Source organism: Arachis hypogaea, chromosome 20, assembly GCF_003086295.3.
Source record: "Arachis hypogaea cultivar Tifrunner chromosome 20, arahy.Tifrunner.gnm2.J5K5, whole genome shotgun sequence".
Classification (NCBI taxonomy): domain Eukaryota; kingdom Viridiplantae; phylum Streptophyta; class Magnoliopsida; order Fabales; family Fabaceae; genus Arachis; species Arachis hypogaea.
This window is the reverse complement of record NC_092055.1, coordinates 140,126,461-140,148,467: the sequence shown is the minus strand read 5'-3', so window position 1 is coordinate 140,148,467 and position 22,007 is coordinate 140,126,461. Positions and strand designations below refer to the sequence as shown.

At 31.1% G+C, this 22,007-nt stretch overlaps 3 protein-coding genes across 3 annotated transcripts; 2 read left to right on the top strand and 1 right to left on the bottom strand.

Moving 5' to 3' along the window:
* The first annotated feature begins 3,921 nt into the window (after positions 1-3,921).
* On the top strand, positions 3,922-5,952 carry LOC112782602 (F-box/kelch-repeat protein At3g23880). Its single transcript, XM_025825075.3, has 2 exons — positions 3,922-4,158; positions 4,311-5,952. The coding sequence occupies exon 2, from the start codon at positions 4,324-4,326 to the stop codon at positions 5,656-5,658; it is 1,335 nt and encodes a 444-aa protein (XP_025680860.1). The 5' UTR covers positions 3,922-4,158; positions 4,311-4,323; the 3' UTR covers positions 5,659-5,952.
* Positions 5,953-10,697: 4,745 nt separating this feature from the next.
* Positions 10,698-11,057, bottom strand: LOC112786531 (uncharacterized protein At2g29880-like). Its single transcript, XM_025829901.1, has one exon. It carries the CDS (start codon positions 11,055-11,057, stop codon positions 10,698-10,700), a length of 360 nt encoding a protein of 119 aa, XP_025685686.1.
* Positions 11,058-12,681: 1,624 nt separating this feature from the next.
* Positions 12,682-16,396, top strand: LOC112782453 (26S proteasome non-ATPase regulatory subunit 11 homolog). The gene is made up of 2 exons (XM_025824836.3): positions 12,682-13,007; positions 14,728-16,396. Exon 2 carries the CDS (start codon positions 14,749-14,751, stop codon positions 16,015-16,017), a length of 1,269 nt encoding a protein of 422 aa, XP_025680621.1. The 5' UTR covers positions 12,682-13,007; positions 14,728-14,748; the 3' UTR covers positions 16,018-16,396.
* Positions 16,397-22,007: the final 5,611 nt, after the last annotated feature.

Here is a 22,007-nt window from a genome sequence, read left to right as displayed (position 1 = left end):
GTAAATAATTTTATTTTATTTTAAATTATGTATTGAAATCAACAAATAATTATTTCACTTCGAAAGAGTGTAAAATGATGATTATTCACTATTCTCAAGTTCAATTTTAATTTTGATAGTGATTTGTAATTTTTTTAGGATAGTAATTGTTTCGTGTATTTTTTGTTAAAATATTTAAAAATATAAATATTTTATGAATTTTTTCGTGGATGGATACATACACTAGTTCATATAAATAAAGGAGTTAAATATTAACAAAAAATCTAATTAATTATAATTTTTTAATAACTAATTAATGATATTTAAATATATAATGAGATTGACAACTTTAAACTAAATCGAGTTTGAATATATTAGATTTAGAAAGAGTATATAAGGTTGTGCTTGTTTATAGAGACAAGACATTAAGATAGAAATACAAAGACATAAAATTATGTTTAACAGGAGAGATATGAACAGAAATATTGTGTCCAAATTTTAAAAATATTGAATTAGTATATTTTGTATTTATTCTGATAAAAAAATATAAAAATACTAACAAAAAGACATAACTTATTTTTTTATTATTTTTGTTAATTTTTTATAATTATATTTTTCGTCTTAAATTTTTTTAAATAAAAAAATTAAATTTTTGTTAATTTTGTGTTTCTACTCTTTATAACTTAGTTTTCAGAGTCTTGTCTTTTTTTATTTTATTCAAGAAACAAAGAGAGGCGCGTGATTCAATGCTCCTTAAACCTTTGGAGAGAGTTAAACAAAAGTTAACACTTATATTTTATTTTGTCCCTTTTATTTAAAATTTGTTTGAACTAAGATTATTATTTCAATTTAGGCTATTTTAAGCCCATTATATTTTGGATTAATATTACTCATATTAAACTATTATAACATTTAAAAAAATTATTATAACATTATTATAAAAGATTTAAAAAACTGAAGTGAAACATATATTTTCGTATTAATTTTAAAAGACTAAAAGCTTTTTAAAATTAAGGGTAATTTACATAAATAAATTGTTACACCTTTAAAATTACACAAATGCATTATTTTCAAAATAAAGACGCAAATACATTGTTTTATATATCTATAGAAACCGCTACTGGCAGTAGCGGTTTATATAAACACAGAATCCGCTGCTGCCAGTCGCGGATTACGTTCAAATGTAGCAGCACAGAAACTGTTAGAGCCTGTCGCGGTTTCTGTTTGTTTGGGGTTGGTCATAAACCGCTACTGCCAGTAGTGATTTATGTGAATTGGAACACGTGTGTAAACGGCTGGAGGCAGCAACGGCTTACGTTGAGAGAGAAAGAAACGAGTATATATTTTTTGCAATCATATGATTTATATGGATAAAAAATAAGGTAATTTTTTTAAAAAATGTATGCTTTAGTGAATTTTTTACTAAAAATAAATTATTTTATCATTCATAAGTTTTAGAAGGAATTTATCATTTCACAATATAATTTAAAAAATATAAATATGTATATAATGAATTTTTTATTTGTATTTATTATTAGAAGTAAGACCAAATTACAAATAAAAAAATACAGTACTCAAAGTATTAAGTTATATAAACTAAGACTAATTTTTTTTATTCTCATCTCTTTTAAAATTTATAAATAATAAAATAATTTATTTTTAGCCAAAATTCACTAAAACATATTTTTTTTTCTTAAAAAATCACTTCATTCTCTTTTGTTTATATCAACCATTCAAAGGAGATTCGGAGAGTTTGGAGGTTGTGTTCTTTGGTGCTAATTTGCATTTGAGGTTCTAGCTAAATGATTTTTTTTTATTTGTGCAACTTTGTTGTCTTATACCAAAAAATAAAAACTATTTATATTTTATAGTTGATTGATTGGATAAAAGTAATAGTGATAGCATCATAATTTTGATGAATAAAATAAAAAATATAAATATGCATGTAATAATTTTTTATTTGTATTTATTATTAAAATGAGACTAAATAGCAAATCAAAGAGTGAGTACTCACAGAATACTAAAATATATAAACTAAGACTAATTTTCTTTTTTTTTTTTTCATCTTCATTCCTTCTAAAACTCATGAGTGATAAAATAATTTATTTTTAGTAAAAAATTTACTAAAGCATACATTTTTTCTTTAAAAATTACTTCATTTTTTATCTATATAAATCATATGATTGCAAAAAATACAAACTCGTTTCTTTCTCTCTCAACGTAAACCGCTGCTGCCTCCAGCGGTTTACACACGTGTCCCAATTCACATAAACCGCTACTGGCAGTAGCGATTTATGACTAACCCCAAACAAATAGAAACCGCCCCAAACAAATAGAAACCGCGACAGGCTCTAGCGGTTTCTGTGCTGCTACATTTGAACGTAATCCGCGGCTGGCAGCAGCGGATTCTGTGTTTATGTAAACCGCTACTAACAGTAGCGGTTTTTATAGATATATGAAATAATGTATTTGCGTCTTCATTTTGGAAACAATGCATTTGTGTAATTTTAAAAGTGTAACAATTTATTTATGTAAATTGCCCTAAAATTAAAGTTATTTAATTTGAATTAAAAATTTAATTTAATTTTAAAAAGAATAAAAATAAAAAATTATATTTAAATCTAAAAAGATAAAATTATATTTTTTAAAATTAATTTAAAAATTATAAAATATTTATTTAAATATTAATAAAAAGATAAAAATATCTTTTTGGTATTGACGTTGTTTATATGCATCAAAAAATTAGAAATTTAAACAATAAAAATTATTTTAGGATTAAATTTGTTTAAATAAATTAAAAAATAAAATTTTAAAATTTAATTTATCAAATATTCTTATAGATAATTTTATAAAGATAAAAATGCCCTTATAAAAATTAACACCGACTTACAAGTTCAAACAATCAATCTAACAACAAATTATATAATTTTTATCTAACCCTAATCTCACTTTAATTATCATTCACCTTTTTTTATTTATATTTTTTTCGTTGCAGAAAATTTTTCTTTTTTTTTCTTTTATTTAAAAATCAAATTCTAATTTGAATTGATATCATTTAATAAAGAGTAAAGTATCATTTTTGTCCTCAACGTTTAGGTAAGTCCTAAAATTGTCCCTAACATTTAAATCGTCCTATTTAAGTTTGTCCTGGCGTTAGAGATTTGTTAACAGAATTGATGGCGGGACAAAATTGAGACTTTTGAAACGTTAGAGACTTAAATACGAAAATATTGGGGACAAAAACGATACATAAAAATAAATTTTAGTTTTATCTTTTAATAATATCAATTTTTTACGGTACATTGTTATTCAATTATTTTTTAACCACATCTAAGTAAATTAAATTTAATCACATTACTTTTATTGTAAAAAGATTAGAGTGTATATATAAATATATAATATCCAAAAAGATTAATAAATCTTACCTAAAAAATATAGTTAGAAATATTTTTTGCTTAAAATAATAAAAATAATACGAATACGTTTATTTTTATTAATTTAAATTATATCTATCTAAATTTTAAATAGAAAATTTTATAATTTTAAAATTTAAATATGTGAATAAAATTAGATTAATAAAAAATAAAAATATACTAATACAATTCGAATTGAACAGAAATAGAAATAAGTTTGTCCGTGGACAAACTCATTATTTTTAATGAACAGAAAAAGATAATATATTAAATAAGATTTATGAAATAAATTATAATTTTAAATAAATAATTAAAATAAATAAAATATAAAATTATTAATTAATTAGATTTTATTAACTAATTTAATAATTTATATACTAATAGAGCATATTAAATTTTTTATTGTAATTATAATTATCATTTATTAAAAATATATTTTACAAGTTGTAATTAATATGTTTATAGTTTTTCAAAGTGAATTGAGTTTTAAATTTTAATGGTATATATATTTTTTTTGCTAAAAATATATGGAGTTTTAAAACTCCAACCATCAAAGGAGTATTGTAACATCTACCACAAAAACAACCTAAGTAGTTAACTACTTGAGATTTGAACTGGATGTGGGCCCCGACAGATTAGATTAAGAATCAATTCCTGATGCCGAGGATTTGAAACCCTCTTGTTGAACATCGGACAGATCTGGAGCTCCAACACAAGCGCAGATCATCCGCTTTCTCTCACCATCGCCGGCGCCATCTTCCTTTAGGTAAACCTCTGTTTTACTCTTGGCCTCTGTTTTTCTTCTTTTATAGAATTTCCATGTATGTTTTATTTTGTAAATTAAATGGCAATACCGCTGAGATTTGAATTTTAGTAATTATATTGTTTTTGATTTCTTATTCCTGCTGTATTGTGGAGTTTCCTCGTACGTATGAGGAGGGGTCCGATTCCTGATGATGATGATGATGATGCTGCTGTTCCGAGGAAGGGGAAGGTTGTCACAACCACCGGGGGGTGGCCGGAACTGCTCCGCTGTGTCACGACAAAACCACCACCTATCCTTCTGGACGAGCTCATAGCGGAAATCCTGCTGAGGATACCGGCGAGGTCTCTCCTTCGATTAAGGAACAGCGTCTGCAGTTCATGGAGAACCCTAATTTCCAGTTCCCAATTTGCCAAGGACCACCTTCGACGTTCAATGGCGGTGGATCCAGCCTTGACCCACCCACTTATTGCCTATTTTGCCCGAGCCTGCGAATACCCCAAAATCGGAGTGTTCTCCGTACGATCTGTGATGGAGAACCGTCCGCAGGAACCCACTAAAGTAGTTTCCTATGAGGGACGACGCTACCGCATCATCATTGGCTCTTGCAATGGATTGCTGTGCTTGCACGATGAAGAGCGCGGCGAGGATGGATTCATAATAAGCCATCGTGCCATGCTGTGGAACCCCTGCACCGGATTCACTTCTCAGCCGCTTGAAATTGGAGGTGTCCTCTCCATTTGCGGATTCGGTTATGATCATGTCAATGACAAGTATAAGCTCTTGGCTGCTGTGAGCAAGAAATCAGGCGAACCCGTCACCACCAGAATGTTTACATTCGGCCCAAATTCTACCTGGAGAACAATCCAGGATTTCCCCCATAATTATTTTGACTTTCATTCCGGGGAATATCTGGAGCGTCTTGCAGGGCTTTATTTAAGTGGCACTGGCACTCTTAATTGGCTTCTTTACAGCCATAGTAGTTTTGTGAAGGTTATTTCCCTTGACTTGGTCAAAGAGACTTATAGTCAGTTTTCCCTTCCCAGCAGGGATTCAGATGATAATCTCTGGATGGAACCCAAATTGGGTATCTTGAGGGATTGTCTTGCTGTTTGTTATGAGACTAAGAAAACTCATTGGACTGTCTGGTTCATGAAGGACTATGGAGTTCCTCAGTCTTGGACTAAATTGACCACAATCCCCCACCACCCGCTACTCGTTCATAGTCCCTCATGCGTTGCATTACAGCCTATATACATGTTGAAAGATGTTCTCCTTGCAATTGCTCCGAGTGGCAAGTTTGTTTTATGTAACTTAAAAGATGGCAGCATAGATCTTCCTAATATTAACAGCTCCAATGATGGCATGCCCAGACTTGTTCCTTTAACTCAGCACTCATGTACAAGGGTCTTTCAACTCTATCATGAAAGCTTAGTTTCACCCTCGCACTTTGGTCTTCCAAGTTGCTCGTCTGAGATGCGGTTAATTAAGCCAAGCCTATAATCTCTTATGATTAATGTAGTGCCTTGTTTTTTTTTGTATTTTATAGACTCTGGCTTCATGTTTAATGTTTTTTAATTAGGTTCCTTATGAATACCGATTTTCTTTTGTTTTAGTTAGAATATGTATTCATCATAAAATGCTATATAATTTATGTTTTGTATCCAACAACTGCACAGAGGAGCTTCTGATAGTGGACTTTCTGATCTTAACAAAATACAGAAATGCCAAGAAAGTGTTGCTATAAAACCTGTAAAGAAAATGAATAAGATATACAAGAAAGAGCTTGCACTTGCATTCTTATTGCTCACTGCTGCATTTAGGAGCTTGTTATAAGCACAAGGGATGCACTTCTACTACTTATTGTTCCAAGGAGTGTCATTTCTCCTTGTAGGTTTGGATTTAATTGGAGAACAAATGAGCTAGAGGATCATAAGAATTTGTTATTGTTACTATTATTAGAAAGATAAACAATTCAAGAGGCCAAACAATTGTGGAATTGCTGCTATACAAAGATGTTGGTTTTGGCAGTTATATCATATGCAAGGTTTCTGGATAATGTGGCTCATCAGGTAAAAATGCTGAAAGCTCTACCATTGAGTCAAATCATATAAATAAGTTTGTTATTATTCTTCTTTTTCAAGTGCTTTTATAGTGTTTTTTCTGCTTTTTTGTTTATTTTTTTAAATTTTCCCGACGTGGGTTTATTTGTCCATTGGTTGTTTTTCATTTTCATTTTTTCTCAATTTTCTGTAATATATAAGCCGATTCGCTTTCTCTCAGTTCCGTATCAAACTGTTGCTCAATTCACTCTCGGTTCATCTGTAATATAATTACTGAAATGAATGACATTGATATGTTACAAGTGCACGTTTGTTGTTCCAAATTTCACTTACATGATGCAACTTTGCTTAGGAGTAATATAATTACTTTATTGCTTTTGAAAACTTACTAAACCTTAGAGAATGATACTACTTGACATGACATTCATCTATAACTTAACTACTTTTATCTTTCTATTCTCTCTTGTTCATTTCCCTCACCTTTCTCAAGAGAAATCAACGTTATTCTTGAGTTAGAGAGAAAACTAGAAGGGAAGAATGCTTAATACTTGTGTGCTTTCAACTTTATTTTTTTTTTTTTTTTATAAATAAAGTATATATGATATTATATCAACTCATTTAATTTTTTTTCTTATTAAATGAAAAAGAAACCTGGTGTAATCAAAATTCTCCTTTCATAGAATAATTTGAACGTAGAAGTTAACACAATGTCTTACTCTTACACTTTACACGTATCATGTACGTATATATTTTTTTCTTAAATATATTTTCTCTTAAGAATTGCTCATAATATTTTAAGCAAAGTGATATTAATTATGGTGAAAATTTAGATGTAGTTAACTTCATGTAAAATTGATAGTTGAGAGTTGTTAGATGATAATTTAGTCAAATCTATCCAGTATTTAATAACTATCATCTATTAACTTCACATGAAATTGAAATTAATAGTACCTGAATTTTCACCATTAACTTAGAATCCCGCTAGGGGCCAATAGAGTATTTGTACAATGTGTATAATGGGTTATTTATTTGGTCCAATATGAGTTAAAAATAAACCTCCAGAATAAAATATTACTAATTTCTCAAACACAATACATCCAGAATAACCATCCGATTACCAGGGATAATAAACATTTGATATCCTACTGAATCGAATATCCCTAAACTCCTATTGTACACATTGTACAAATACTTCATTAGCTCCCTATACTTCCTCTTAACTTAAAGGCTTGTATGATTCAACTAATTATTTGCATATTGCAAGGCTCAAGCTCTAGTAAATACACGAGACAAGTAGATATCATACAAAATTCAATAAGTAGGGTCGTGGATTCAAATATTCAAAATTCATAGAAACGATTATCTAACACATTATATATTTATATTTAATGTTTTTTCACGGTATCCATTGCAAGAACTAACTAATTAGTCGCGAATTAAAAGGATTTATTGCTAGTTAATTTGTTGTTGTATGTACAACAAAAAATTCAAACTTTCTAACACTTATATAAGTATATAATGAACTAACCACTAGACCAAATTAAGTTTGTTAAGTATAAATTTAATAGTTGTTAATTTCTAGCACAAACAAAACATGTTACATCGGTAGTTAAGAAATTTTATTGCTGTTTTTTATGTTATGTTTTTTCTAAACTACTAATATTACTACTATTCCTCCTCCTCCTTATTATCCTTCTTCTTTCTATTTTTGTAGTTTTTGTTATTTTACACTCATTATTCTTATTATTTCATCCTCTAAAAATAATAAAAAAAAATAAAAAAAATCAAACAAAAAAATAAATAAAAAGAATAAATTATGCACTTTTTTATTTTTTAGTTTATTCTTTTTTACAATAAACACAAATAAAATTGAATGAAAAGCACATAAATTTATAAATAGAAACACAAAAATGCTACACGAAGAAAGAAGAAGAATAAGAAGTAAAAAAAATTCAGCATCCTATTTTATGTGTTATAGTTAAAAAATTTTATTGTCAAAGTTAAAAAATTCATATATTGCGGTTTAAAAATTTCGGTGCTATTTTTTATTTTAAGTTTTTTTCCCAATAATCCTCCTCATCCTCCTCTTCCTCTTCCATTTTTTTCTTCGTACTATAATTCTTTTTGTTTCACATTCTAATAATTTTTTTGTTTTATCTTCTAAAAAAAATAAAAACAAACAAAAAAGACAAAAAATATCACACAAAGAATAAGAAAAAGAAAAAAAAAGAATTATACAATTTTTTATTTTCTTTTTTAGTTTGTCGTTTTTTATAATAAAAACACAAATTATGTACTAAGAAAAAAGAAAAAAAAATAAGAAGAAACAAAAAATAAAATAAAAAGTACGGTATCAAATTTAAAATTTTGAAAAAATTTCGATATCAAAATTAATAATTTTTTATATTAAGATTAAGAAATTTTGGTATTATTTTTTACGTAAAAAAAAGTGTGTAACTAATATGCATATGTGTAACTGGGTTGGAAGTGAGTCGAAATGAGCCCGAGTTAAATTAAGCTGTTTGACTCACGAAAATTGAGTTTGGCTCGTCGAAAATTCACGAGTTGGCTCGAGCTCACGAGTTGACTCAAATAATAGGAATATAATCTATAATTCTATATCAATAAATTATAATTTATATATATTTAAAAAGATCAATTTTATATATTGTCTATCTATCAATTGTAAATTTTTTATTTATGTCTTACATCAAAATTATATATAAAAAATAACAATAAAATTTTAAATAATTAAGAATATTAATATATATAAACGTGTCTTCTTTATTCTCTTTTATTCTAGATAATTTAATTAGATTTATCATGTTCTACTTCATCATCTATTCAACCTATAATAAATAAATTAAATGCATATAGGATATGTGTATTAATAATTTAATAACTCGAGTCGACTCATGAGCTAATGAGCTGAGCTTATCCAAGCTCAAGCTCGCCTCATTTAATTTGAGTTTAATTTTAAGCTCAAGTTCGATTTATCAGCTCACGAACTCAACTTATCAAATTATTAACGAATCGAGCTTGAGCCAACTTATGAACTGACTTAGACTCACTTTTAATTCTATGTATAAGGAATTTTTTTAAATTTAAACAAATTTAATTAGACTTAGTTGATAAAAATATTTAAATACGTAACAAAAACTCATCATTTTAAGTTGAATCCAGCTTTAATATATTAGGAGAAGTAGATAAAATAATCTATTAACTACTAAGATTTGAATTAGATGTAGGCCCATGTAAATTAGATTAAGTAATAAGTACTAAGAAAATGAAATTAACTTATGTTGCTGATTTCTTTTTATAACAATACATAATATACATATTTAATTTATACACATAGTTAAAATAATAGTTTAATTTTAATGTTCTGATAATATAAAATATTTTATATAATTATTTAATTATATTATTTTTTTAATAATTATTTAAATAATCAATGTAGAAAAAAATACTTTTGCTAACATTAGGTAAATATTCAAATTCTATTATGTAATAGATAAAAATAATTTAATTATTTCCACCGTTATTAGTACTGTCTCTCTCAAAAGGTACTTTTATGTATGTAATAATAACTGTACTCCTCAAGATTCATCGTTTCTTTCTATGAATGGCTTTCATGTTTTAGTGGGATTTTAAATTTTGATTAATAATATAATTAATGATGATGATTTTTCATCATTCAAAAATTAACTATTTCAAGACACCAAACAAATTAAGGGATAAATTTTTTTGGTATTAAAAAAAATTAATTAATTAATTATTTTTTTTAGTTATTCATAGTATTTTCCTATTCAATCTATAAATCAAAAATTAAGAGATAATAATTAATTTATTTATTCATTTATAAATGTGAGAGGACCTAGGCCCATAAAGAGAAGGGAGCAAACAACACTAACACTTTGTTTGGATGGAAGATGGAAAATGAGAGGAAAAAAAATGAAAAGAAAGAAAATAGAAGAAAAGAAAATGAAAGAAAAAGTTGATTTTCTATTATGTTGTTTGCATAAAGAGAAAATGAATGGAAAGAAAATAAAAGGAATTTTTTTTTGTGTTTGGATGAAAGGAAAAGTAAAAAGAGAGAAAATCATAACCAAGTGAAATTACATTAATACCCTTCTTTATATTATATATAAATTATAATATACCAATGTATTTAAATTATTTTTTTAATAAAAAAATTATCCAAATTATATTTCAAAATTTTAACATATTTTTTTCATTAAAAAAATTATTTTTTTGAATTTATTTTTATGAATTTATTCTTTTTTATTATCTTTTAATGTCATAAATAAAAATATATATTATTCTTTTTAAAAATATATAAATAAATGATCTCGTAAAAGAATAATAAAAACTACTCATACTTTACATCATTAATCTCTTTAAGCATATTTAAAAAAAAGTTTTATTAAATTATTCGTTGACTAACTTCATCAAAAGTATAAGTAATAAAAGTAAAGTTTAAGATACCTTAATGAAGTCTTGCCATACTTCCTCTTCAACTTCAAACTTTCTAGTTACAGGATTCCATGCAAATCCACTTAAGTGATGAAATAAGTCATATGCCTCAGCAAAATGATTTTTCAATGTCTTCATTCTATTCTTTATGTGATTCTTTGTTATGTGAGGGCCTATTGCTATGCTCAAAGTCTTCACAACATTGGCATATGTTTCAGTTGTCCACGAGCCATCATGCCTATTACCTTTCGATGCTTCCTCTGCTAATGCATTTAGCAAAACTTCATCCATATCATCAGACCATCTTAAGTTGTCTTTCGAAGGTTGATTGGCTTCTGCTGTTTTATTTCCCTTATTCGGCATTATGTAACCTGTAACAATCTAAATTTAATATAACATTTTTATATGTTTTTCATTTTCATTCATTCATTTTTTTAATTATTTACAAAAAAAAAATGCAAGAGGTAGGAAATTAGAATTCTAAGAATTAATGAATGCAAAACACATTACTGTAAAGAATGGTAGGAAATTAAAAAAAGATTTTAAGTAAAGATTAAAAAATATCAATTTATATCCCAAACATCTAAAGAATGAAAATAACATTAATATATGCAAACATATAAATAGAATGCAAACAAATAAAAAAAATAAAAAAAATATTTTTTTATAAACAAATTGATTATATAAAATAAAATATAATTGATGATAAGACATAGTATTTATATGACATGGTTGTTGAAATAATAAATAAAAATGACATTACTTCATCCTAAAAATATAATTTTTTTAAACTAATATGCATATATATATATATATATATATATATATATATATATAGTATCATATATCGTAGTAATTTTAAAGCTCGTATATTTCACTTTTACATCACATAAATTGTAAATATTTGTGTAAATAATGACTCAAATTTACAACTTTTTTTATTTAATTTTGGTAATTACTCATATTTTCAGCAAAAGTTTTAATACATGCAAAAAGTTTGTGGTACTCTTACTCTATCACTGCAGCATAAAAAACATGTCACTATATTAAGGAACATAAATTGTTTCACTATATTCAAAAATGATAAATAAACAACAACCTTGTTCTAATTAAGGAATTGTTTTTTTTTTTTGGTGACTAATTAAGGAATTGTTTATTTCATCTAACAATTGACTGAATTTAAAGTATTTCAGACAAATATTTTTATTTATTGTATTTATTTTAAGAGTTTATTTGGGTAAACTTCTAAGAAAATATCTTTTTTCGAATTATTTTTTTTTTTAAAAAATCTTATGGTGAAGTAAAAGTAATTTTGTGTTTAGATGTCTATGCAAAAAGATCTTGTTATCTATCAATTATGTTTTGGTATAACAATATAAAATTTTTTTTTTGTTTATTTATTATATGAAAAATATCTTATTTTTAAGGAAAAAAATCTTTTTTAAAAAAAGAAGTAAATTACAGCTTCTCAAAAAGGATATTTTTTTTCTAGTGCTTTTACTTTTACTACTAGAAATTTGTCAAATACGCTAAAAAATAAAAAAAAAGATTTTTTTTCATTGAAAAAGATCTTTTTTTAACAAAATAATGGCGCTCAAATAAGTACTAAGTAAATTTGTATTATTTTAAGTAAATATTTTTTTTTCATGATATGCTATGCAAAATTATTAAGACAAAAATTATTTGAAAAATGTTAAAGATAAAATACTTTTAGTGAAAAAAATGAAAAGTTAGTTAATGTTAGTTCAAATGCAAAATAAAATGCAAAGAAAAAATATTTATATAACTAAATATTGTCTTAATTATTATTTTTCAATTTATTATTTTTATTTATTTTAATTTTTTTAGTAACAAAACAATGCAAAAATACTAAAGATAAAATATAAACTAAACACAATCACACAAATAATACAATTTTTCATAGGCCCAATATATATTTTGGATCGGATGTAAATTAAGATAAATTTACACTGTTACTTTGTGAAGTAAATTTCTAAGTTTTGGTGTGTACCTTGGCAAAATGGACGTTGACCTTGTTTGACTATTTAATTTAGTTTCGCCTAAGTTATAAATCCGAACCCTACCAACTTCACCCGTCCGTCATCCCCCTCCCTCCTCTGTTTCTCTGCATCGGAGACCAGCTGTCGCCAACTTTCCTCGAGCTCCATCACAACAGTGCTGTTCTTCGTGCTCTTCACCGCTCTTCTCTGTCTCAGGTTGTTGCCTTTCATTATTGCTCCGTCCGTTCCGTTCCTTAGCTTCTGTCTACGGTCGTCCGAGATCCGCAAGAACACCCACGTCACCGACCCCAAGGTTGCATTTTTTCCCTGTTATTTTTTATTGCGAAATTTCATGAAGCTATTTATTCATTTGTATTTATTCATTTGTATTTTAGGGAAATTCGCTTTTTTTTTTTTCATAATTTTGGGATTGTTCATGTTTCCACTACTTGAGCGTTTATTGGCTTCATTTGATTATACTTAAGAATTTAGAATGGCTGTGAAATAGAAACGGAAATTTAGTGACACATACAGAAGTGTTGTCTAAATCGTAAGGATGAATGTTGACATTTCTTGTACTTAGTGGTTCTGAATTTTCTTTTATTTATTTATTTGTGATTATTGTCATAATTGTTAAAACTGCTTCTGAAATTGTTAAATTGGTGTTGTTTCTTGTTGCTGTGCTATTGTTGCTGCTCTTGTTGCATATTTTCTTTCTACATGTTGATTATGCTGCTGATTTTGTTCCCAATTTTTTTTGGCAACTCTATGTCACTCGTGTATTGATGAAGGATCCAGAGTTAGATGCGCATGAAAGGCAACTCTATGTCACTCGTATTTTTTGAACAAATAGATTGTGTATTATTCACATTTAGAGAAAAAGAAAAGATATTTTTTTTGTCATATACCATGGAGGGGCCTTTTATGAGTATGGTTTAGGGTGTTTGCAATCAGTGAGGTGTGCTTCCATTGCAGAATTGCTTAGCAGCTTTAGTCTGGCATCAGTATGGTGTTTCATGATCATTTTACCAGTATGTCTACTGGATTGATAACAGCTGATTATTTTACATTGTAGTCATCTTGATGTTAATAAGCTGGTCGTTATAAGTATAGCAGTAATAAAAACTTCTTCCTAATTATTCATCCATATTCGATAAAAACAAGAATAGACTCCAGGGAAAATCACTGTAGAATGGAATCTGTAAGAATGACTGATTTTTCCACATCGTAACCAACCATATGTTTTCTTTTTTTAATCTTACTTTGAGCTCAGTTCCATCACTCCTTTCACATCATCTCTCTGTAAGGGGTTGGGATATGACAACTTCTCTTGTTCAGTCTTCATCTCTTGTGAGTTTAAATTTTCTGATAAAGATTTTTATTTTTTTATTTTATTAGTGCAAATGACACCAACCTTTTCATATTTTACAAAGTACGGACAATATTATTACCTAAATTTCAGGAGAGGTCAATGTATCGTTTTAGAAATATAGGAGAGTTGGGTTTTATTTTATCAAACCTTGAGGGGGTGAATCATGAGTGTAATTTGACCTTGTTTTTGTGATGATACTTTATATTGCATTTGGTTAAACTTTATGATAATTTGAAAAACTGCCATTAGCTGAACCCACCTGTTTTGAGAAATTTTGGCTGTTCTTATTTGAAAACTTGTCTTGTAATGTCACAATGATGTCTGCCTTGTCAATTGCCACGCTTTAGGTATGGTGGTTCTTTATAGTCTGATTTGTGGCCGATAATGCTGTATGGCATAATACCATGGACCATACTGACTAAAAAGTTATATATTTCACTGCTGTAACCAATTTAATTTATAGAATGGAAAATTTAACCAAACAAGTCATGCAAGGCTCAGACAGGTAGCTTATATAAATCTTAAAAATTATTGAAACCCATTCGATTTGCAACTACTTGCTTTTTCACTCACTCACAAATTAAATATGATAGTAAAGCAAAAGTAGTTGCAACTTTTGCTTCTTACTCCCATCACTCAAGTTATAAATGTTTTCATGCAGGATCTTGTCCAAACCGGAGCCATGGCTTCATCTCATCTTGCTGCAACAACTGAGTCACTTGCTCTTGCAATGGAGGCCAAAAACCCATCTGAAGCAATCTCCATTCTTTACCGTGTACTCGAGGATCCTTCTTCTTCATCCGAAGCTTTGCGTATGAAAGAGCAGGCCATCACAAACCTTACTGACCTTCTAAGACAAGAGAATAGGGGGGAGGATCTGCGCAGCCTTCTCACACAACTGAGGCCCTTTTTCTCCTTGATCCCTAAGGCAAAAACTGCAAAGATTGTCAGGGGAATAATTGACGCAGTTGCTAAAATTCCAGGGACATCTGCTCTTCAAATTGCACTCTGCAAAGAAATGGTGCAATGGACTCGTGCTGAGAAGCGTACGTTCTTGAGGCAGAGAGTTGAGGCAAGGCTTGCAGCACTTCTGATGGAAAATAAGGAGTTTTCAGAAGCTTTGACTTTACTCTCCAGCTTGGTCAAAGAGGTTAGAAGATTAGATGACAAGCTTCTACTTGTAGACATAGACTTGCTGGAAAGCAAGCTACACTTCTCATTAAGGAACCTTCCAAAGGCAAAAGCTGCACTCACAGCAGCAAGAACAGCTGCAAATGCTATTTATGTGCCGCCGGCACAGCAAGGTGCCATAGATCTGCAGAGTGGAATACTGCATGCTGAGGAGAAGGATTATAAAACTGCATATAGTTATTTCTTTGAAGCCTTTGAATCCTTCAATGCACTTGAAGATCCAAAGGCTGTTTTCAGCCTGAAATACATGTTGTTATGTAAGATCATGGTGAATCAAGCTGATGACGTTGGTGGAATCATATCCTCTAAAGCTGGTTTGCAATATGTCGGCCCTGACTTGGATGCAATGAAAGCTGTTGCAGATGCTCATTCTAAGCGCTCCCTGAAGTTATTCGAGATTACTCTGCGAGACTACAAGGTGCAGTTGGAGGAAGACCCAATCGTTCATAGGCACTTGCAATCCCTGTATGATACCCTTCTCGAGCAGAATCTTTGCAGGTTGATCGAGCCATTCTCAAGAGTTGAGATTGCACACATTGCGGAGCTCATTGAACTACCTATTGATCACGTGGAGCGGAAGTTGTCCCAGATGATCTTGGACAAGAAGTTCGCTGGGACATTAGATCAAGGTGCCGGATGCCTCATCATATTTGATGACCCCAAGACAGATGCCATATATCCTGCAACTTTGGAAACCATTTCCAATATTGGGAAAGTTGTGGATAGTCTTTATGTTAGATCGGCCAAGATCATGACATGAGCTTTCCTGTTTTTCAACACAATACTTGTTACTATTAACTTACTGATGCCTAGCTTATGAATTGTTTTGCATTTTGAATTTGTCGAACCCAAAATTGTGGTAAGCCTTTCTTCACAAGGTATAATTGTGTCGTAGGAGGACAGCTTGATTTGCACGGTTGCAGTAGGTGAAATGTGACTAAATTGATGCAATGATGTGCATTGATTTGGCAATCAGGTTTGCGTTTTTCTTTTCCCCTCTTTTGTGGCAATATTGTAGACCCAAGATTATTATTCTCCAAGGACTCTAGTAGTTGCATATTCAGTTGTTTCACTTTCACCCACTATCAAAATGTGGTAATTTCGAGTAACACAATAATGAGCAGTTTGATCTTACTAGATGAGGTTGGTTACATGGATCAAATGATCCAAACTTTTTATCATATATTATGTCTACTATGAGATCATTCACACATAAATCTTGTTTGATCACTTCATGTGGAGGATTTTATTTTAAAAGCGTGTTTAGCAAGTTGCGTGGTGCCATAAAGATTTTTTTTTTATTTTAGAAAAATTTGGAAAAAAGAGTATTGTTAATTTGTTATCAAGTTAATTAAAATAAAAATTATAATTTGATGTCTAATTAACTAAAAAAAATAATTAATAAAATTCATAAGACAAAAAAAATTAATAAAAAAAGAGTATTGTTAATTTGACTTGTTTGCCACACTTATTTGGAGTTTTTTTGTTTACGGGCACAATGTGTCTTTTTGTGCTTGTAACTTGTATCCGAAAGGGGTCATCGTGCAATTTAGAAAAAATTGAATAAATTAATTGAATTATGTAAAATATTGAAATTAGATCCTCCATCTTCCCTTTTCCTCTCCTTTTTTTTTTCCGGTGGGAGAGAAGTTGGAAGTTGGAACAGATATTAAGTTATATGAATATGAGTGTATATAGGATTGGGTGAAACTGAATTTGTCTTAACTAAGTTTTGGTCCTAAATGTTTATCAGTTTAATTTTTAGACTTTAATCCGATCCTAAACTTGATGAAACCTTCTCACTTTTGAGGTACAACTATAGCAGGTGAAAATTGGAGACAGCAAAAGGAGTTATGACAATAATAGTGGTAAGGACAATATGGTTAATGTTCAGACCTTGGCCCAAAATATAAAGTCAGGCCCAACAAGGACAAAATACCCACCCAAAAAGGGTAGCCTCTACCATTAACCCAACCTCTTTAAAGAGGTCGGACACGACGATAAGGAGTAGTTTCACTTATCCAAATAAGTAACTGCCTCCACAAATCTCTCCTACAATCTCTATCTCCACTAAACGATAGATTCTAACAAACTCCTAAAATAAAGGGACTACTCCAAAATGTGGTTATTAACTCTATTATAAATACACTGACACTCCTCAGGTATATTCACATTCTATTCTACTAAAACTCTGCCTAAAGTCCTTGCTAGCTTAAGCATTGGAGTCTCTTGCAGCTACTACTCCCTCCCCCTCCTCTTCACGAGGAACTCGGATGGCAGCACATCGGCACCGAAACAAGTCGGATGCTGCCTCAGAAGGAGCGAGCCTCAGGCTCAAGCCCAAATCAACGTTTCAGATAACCCTCGGAACATTGGCGCCATTGCCGAGGAACGAAGATTCAACCATTGATAATGGCGGATGGCCAATACGAAGACGTCACATGGCATCTGAGTCAGAACCAGAGCCCACCGTGATGACCTCACATTTGCAATACCCCCCCCCCTCGGGAGAGAACTCATATTCCTCACGGAGAAGGAACATCTAGAAACCCTCAGCCTTGGCGAATCCAATCAGAGATCCACCCGCTCGAGAATGAGGAACTTCCCCATCCAACAGAGATACTAGACTTAGTCCACAGGCACAGTGGACAATTAGAGCAACTCGAGCTGGAAGCTAAACGACATCGGAAGGATGAACAAGAACTGTGAAGGGAGGTACGGTGACAAAAAGAGTTGGAAGAAAAGCTCTTACAATTAGAAGCTGACCTCAGAAAATGGAGCAATCAAGCAGATCGGGAAGAAAGCCCTTTGGGAGGAGAAGATCCGTTTGTTGAAGAGATTATGCGAGCCAAGGTCCCAAGAAATTTTAAAACTCCCGACATAGATCTCTATGACGGAACAACCGACTCGAGGTACCAACTTAACAATTTCAAAAGTCGGATGTACCTAGCCTATGCCTCCGACACTACCCGTTGCAAAGCCTTCCCGACAATTCTGACCAAAGCCACGATGAAATGGTTTGATAATTTAGCCACTAGGTCGGTAACTGGTTTTGATGACCTGGCAAGGAAGTTTCTCACTAGATTATCAATTCAGAAGAACAAGGTAAAACATGCCCCGAGTTTGCTAGGAGTTAAACAAGAAGTCGGGGAGACACTTCGAGATTACATGGAGAGATTCAACAAAGCATGCTTGGAGATTCAAAACCTACCTACTGAAGCAGTGATAATGAGATTAGTTAATAGCCTTAAAGAGGGGCCGTTCTCTCAATCCATATTTGAGCAACACCCGGCTTCATTGTACGAAGTACAAGAACAGACAGAAAAATACATCAACATGGAAGAGAATTCTCGACTTCGAGAGCCTCTCCCAATATCCAACCTACCCTACCGACCTCGGAAAAAGGAGAAAGAAACTACGAAAAAAAGGAGTATAACTCGGAAAAACCTAGAAGGTATCATAATTACACCCCACTCTGAGTTTCTCTTGTAGACATTTACAGGGAGATATGTCACACCAAGAAGCTTCCACCTCCTCGCCTAATGGTGCATATTTCGAAAACCATAAACTAATCAGCAAGTACACCAGGTTGTACCAAGTAATACTTCAGGTGAGTGAGGGTCGATCCCACAAGGATTGATGGATTAAGCAATAATGTTTGAGTGATTTACTTAGTCAGACAAACAAAAAGGAGTGTTTTGAGTTCAAATTGCATTAAACAGTAATTAGAGAAACTAAGAAAGCAAACAGTAAATTAGTTGTGAGAATTATATGAGAAAATAGTTAAGGGTTTGGAGATGTTCAGATTTTAGGATTAACAATTCTTATTAGCAACTTTGATTATGTAAAGATTCAATTCATAGCAAACTTTAAGTGATTAGATTTCAATTTCTTGGTAATTTAATCCTCCTCTAACTCAATCAATTGTCAATTCCTTGGTCACTTGATCTAATTAGAGGGTTTAGGTTCAAATCCTAGTTTATAAATCACATAAAACCCTAATAGTCCAAAGATGATATGATTATATGTCACGTATCGCATTAAGTTCAGATAGTTAGAGAGTTATGAGAATTCAGTTTCAAGATGTTATTTAGGTGAGATAACTTTTCCAAGATTCAACAAGAATTCAAGTTAGAAAAGTGTTATTTTCCAATATACTCTAATCAGTAGGATGAAGAATGGAACAGATTCTTGAATGTAAATCAATGCATTAATTAGAAGTACAAAACAATAATTATTAATCCATCGAAATAAACAGAGCTCCTAACCTTAACAATGGAGATTTAGTTGCTCATTGTGTGAAAAAATCCTAGCAAAAAAAAAAAAGTGTAAAGTGCGGAAGAAGAGAAGAAGAAGATTAAGTCAGAATATCTTCTCCTTTTATATCTAATCCTAATAAATATAAGATATGATTTCTAAAACCTAAAAAATATATTTTCTTAATTAAAAAGTAAATAAGAATCAAATTAAATAATTGGAATTTGGTGTAATTCATGTGGGATCCTCTCTCGTCCAGTAAACTGGCGCCAAACTTGGGCTGACTGAAGTTTGGCGCCACGTCCATTGTAACATTGCCGTATTCCCACGCTTTCGGCGCCAAATGCCGGGATGTGGTGTTTGGAGCCATCATGGCAGCATCCAATTGTGGCTTTGTTGTGATCTTGGCGCCAAACTTAAGCTGGATCAAGTTTGGCGCGCACTATTGTTGAGTCCAATTGTGAGTTTCTTGTGATCTTGGTGCCAAATTTGAATCCTCAAGTTTGGCGCCACCTTCTGCATGTAAATAGTTCCTTTTCTTCTTTCTAAACTCTGCCAGATATGCCTGAATGCTATCTGAAATCAATCAAATTGCAAACAACTCAAAGTAGTATTCATGGTGTCTTAAAACACCTAAATCCTGATTTAATTCAACAAATTCAATTGCAAATTCACTAAGAAAAGATAAGAAAGATGCTCACGCATCACAACACCAAATTTGAATTGTTACTTGTTCTCAAGAAACTGAAAACAATATAGACCTGAGATGTGAATTTGCATGAGTTGAAGTTTTCCATTAAGCTCCAGTCTCTTTTCTATGTGGGGTTAATAACACTGTGACCAAAATTAGTTCCGGCATCTCACTATCCTTTGAAGCTCAGGAATGTTAGCGAATTCATCATAGTTCTCTAAATTCCTGTTCATCATGCATCAACATCCTTTGATCCCAATTTAATTATGTACTATTCATATCATGCATTCAAAGTCACAGATAAACACCACCACATCTAAGTAAATAAGACTACTCTTAGATCTAAACTTAATTTCTCATGCAATATATCACTTCTCTTTTTCTTTTTCTTTTCAAGCTCAGTGAGCGATACATGAGACATCTTTTTAAATTAAAAACAAACAACCAAATTAAACTAAAACCTAAGAAACTGAAAATACTAGAGATTATGCAACAGATAAAGCAAAACAATAGAAAACAGGAATATAACAGAATTGAAACGGAAGAAAAATAGGAAGTGAAAAAGGAACTAAACCACCTCAGTCATCACGGTGGGTGCCTCTCTCCTTAGGCTATGGTCCGTATGGTCCTCTCAATCGTCCAAAATCCGGCCTCATCTGAAAAAGCTCATGGTACTGAGTCTTTTGCTCCACCACAATCTGATGGAGAAGGACACCGTGACTATGCTGTGTCATCCTCATCTGCTCCAGAGAGGAAGTGAGCTGTTGCCAATACTCCTGAGGTGGAAAGTAATGCCCTTGAGGTGCAGGAGGCTGGTTCTACTGAGTCTCCTCATTGGCCTGCTCTCTTCTCTGGACTCTCTGATACTCTCTCACATACTCCATCGTTTTCTTGGTGATTGGTCTTTCAACCGAAATAGAAAAATCATTCTCCACCTTCGCCTTAGAGGCGTCACAGAGACGATAAATAAGGTGTGGGAATCCCAGTCTGGTATGTGAAGAGGGGTTGGATGCTATGTTGTATATTTGGTGTGTGATGAGCGGATAATTTATACGCTTTTTGGGGGTATTTTCATATAGTTTTTAATAGGATTTAGCTAATTTTTAGTATACTTTTATTAGTTTTTATACAAAAATCACATTTCTGGACTTTACTATGAGTTTTTGTGTTTTTCTGTGATTTCAGGTATTTTCTGGCTGAAATTGAGGGACCTGAGCAAAAATCTGATTCAGAGGCTGAAAAAGGACTGCAGATGTTGTTGGATTCTGACCTTCCTGCACTCGAAATGGATTTTCTAGAGCTACAGAAACCCAATTGGCGCTCTTTCAATTGCGTTGAAAAGTAGACATCTAGGGCTTTCCAGCAATATATAATAGTCCATACTTTGCCCGAGTTTTTACGATGTAAACTGGCATTCAAAGACCAACTTCCTGCCCTACTCTGAAGTTAAACGCCAGAAACGGACTACAAACTAGAGTTAAACACCACAAATAGGCTACAACCTGGCGTTTAACTCCAAGAGAAGTCTCTACACGTGTAAAGCCCAATGTTCAGCCCAAGCACACATCAAGTGGGCCCCGGAAGTGGATTTCTGCACTATCTGCACTTAGTTACTTATTTTCTGTAACCTTAGCTACTATTTTAGTATAAAAACAACTTTTAGAGACTTACTAAGTACCTCATGATATTTTTACATTTTACATTGTATCTCTACGGCATGAGTCTCTAAACTCTATGATTGGGGGTGAGGAGCTCTGCTGTGTCTCGATGGATTAATACAATTACTTCTGTTTTCTATTCAA

Coding starts and splice junctions, on each gene's coding strand:
- LOC112782602 (XM_025825075.3), top strand. CDS start 4,324: ATGAGGAGGGGTCCGATTCCTGATGATGATGATGATGATGCTGCTGTT.
- LOC112786531 (XM_025829901.1), bottom strand. CDS start 11,057: ATGCCGAATAAGGGAAATAAAACAGCAGAAGCCAATCAACCTTCGAAA.
- LOC112782453 (XM_025824836.3), top strand. CDS start 14,749: ATGGCTTCATCTCATCTTGCTGCAACAACTGAGTCACTTGCTCTTGCA.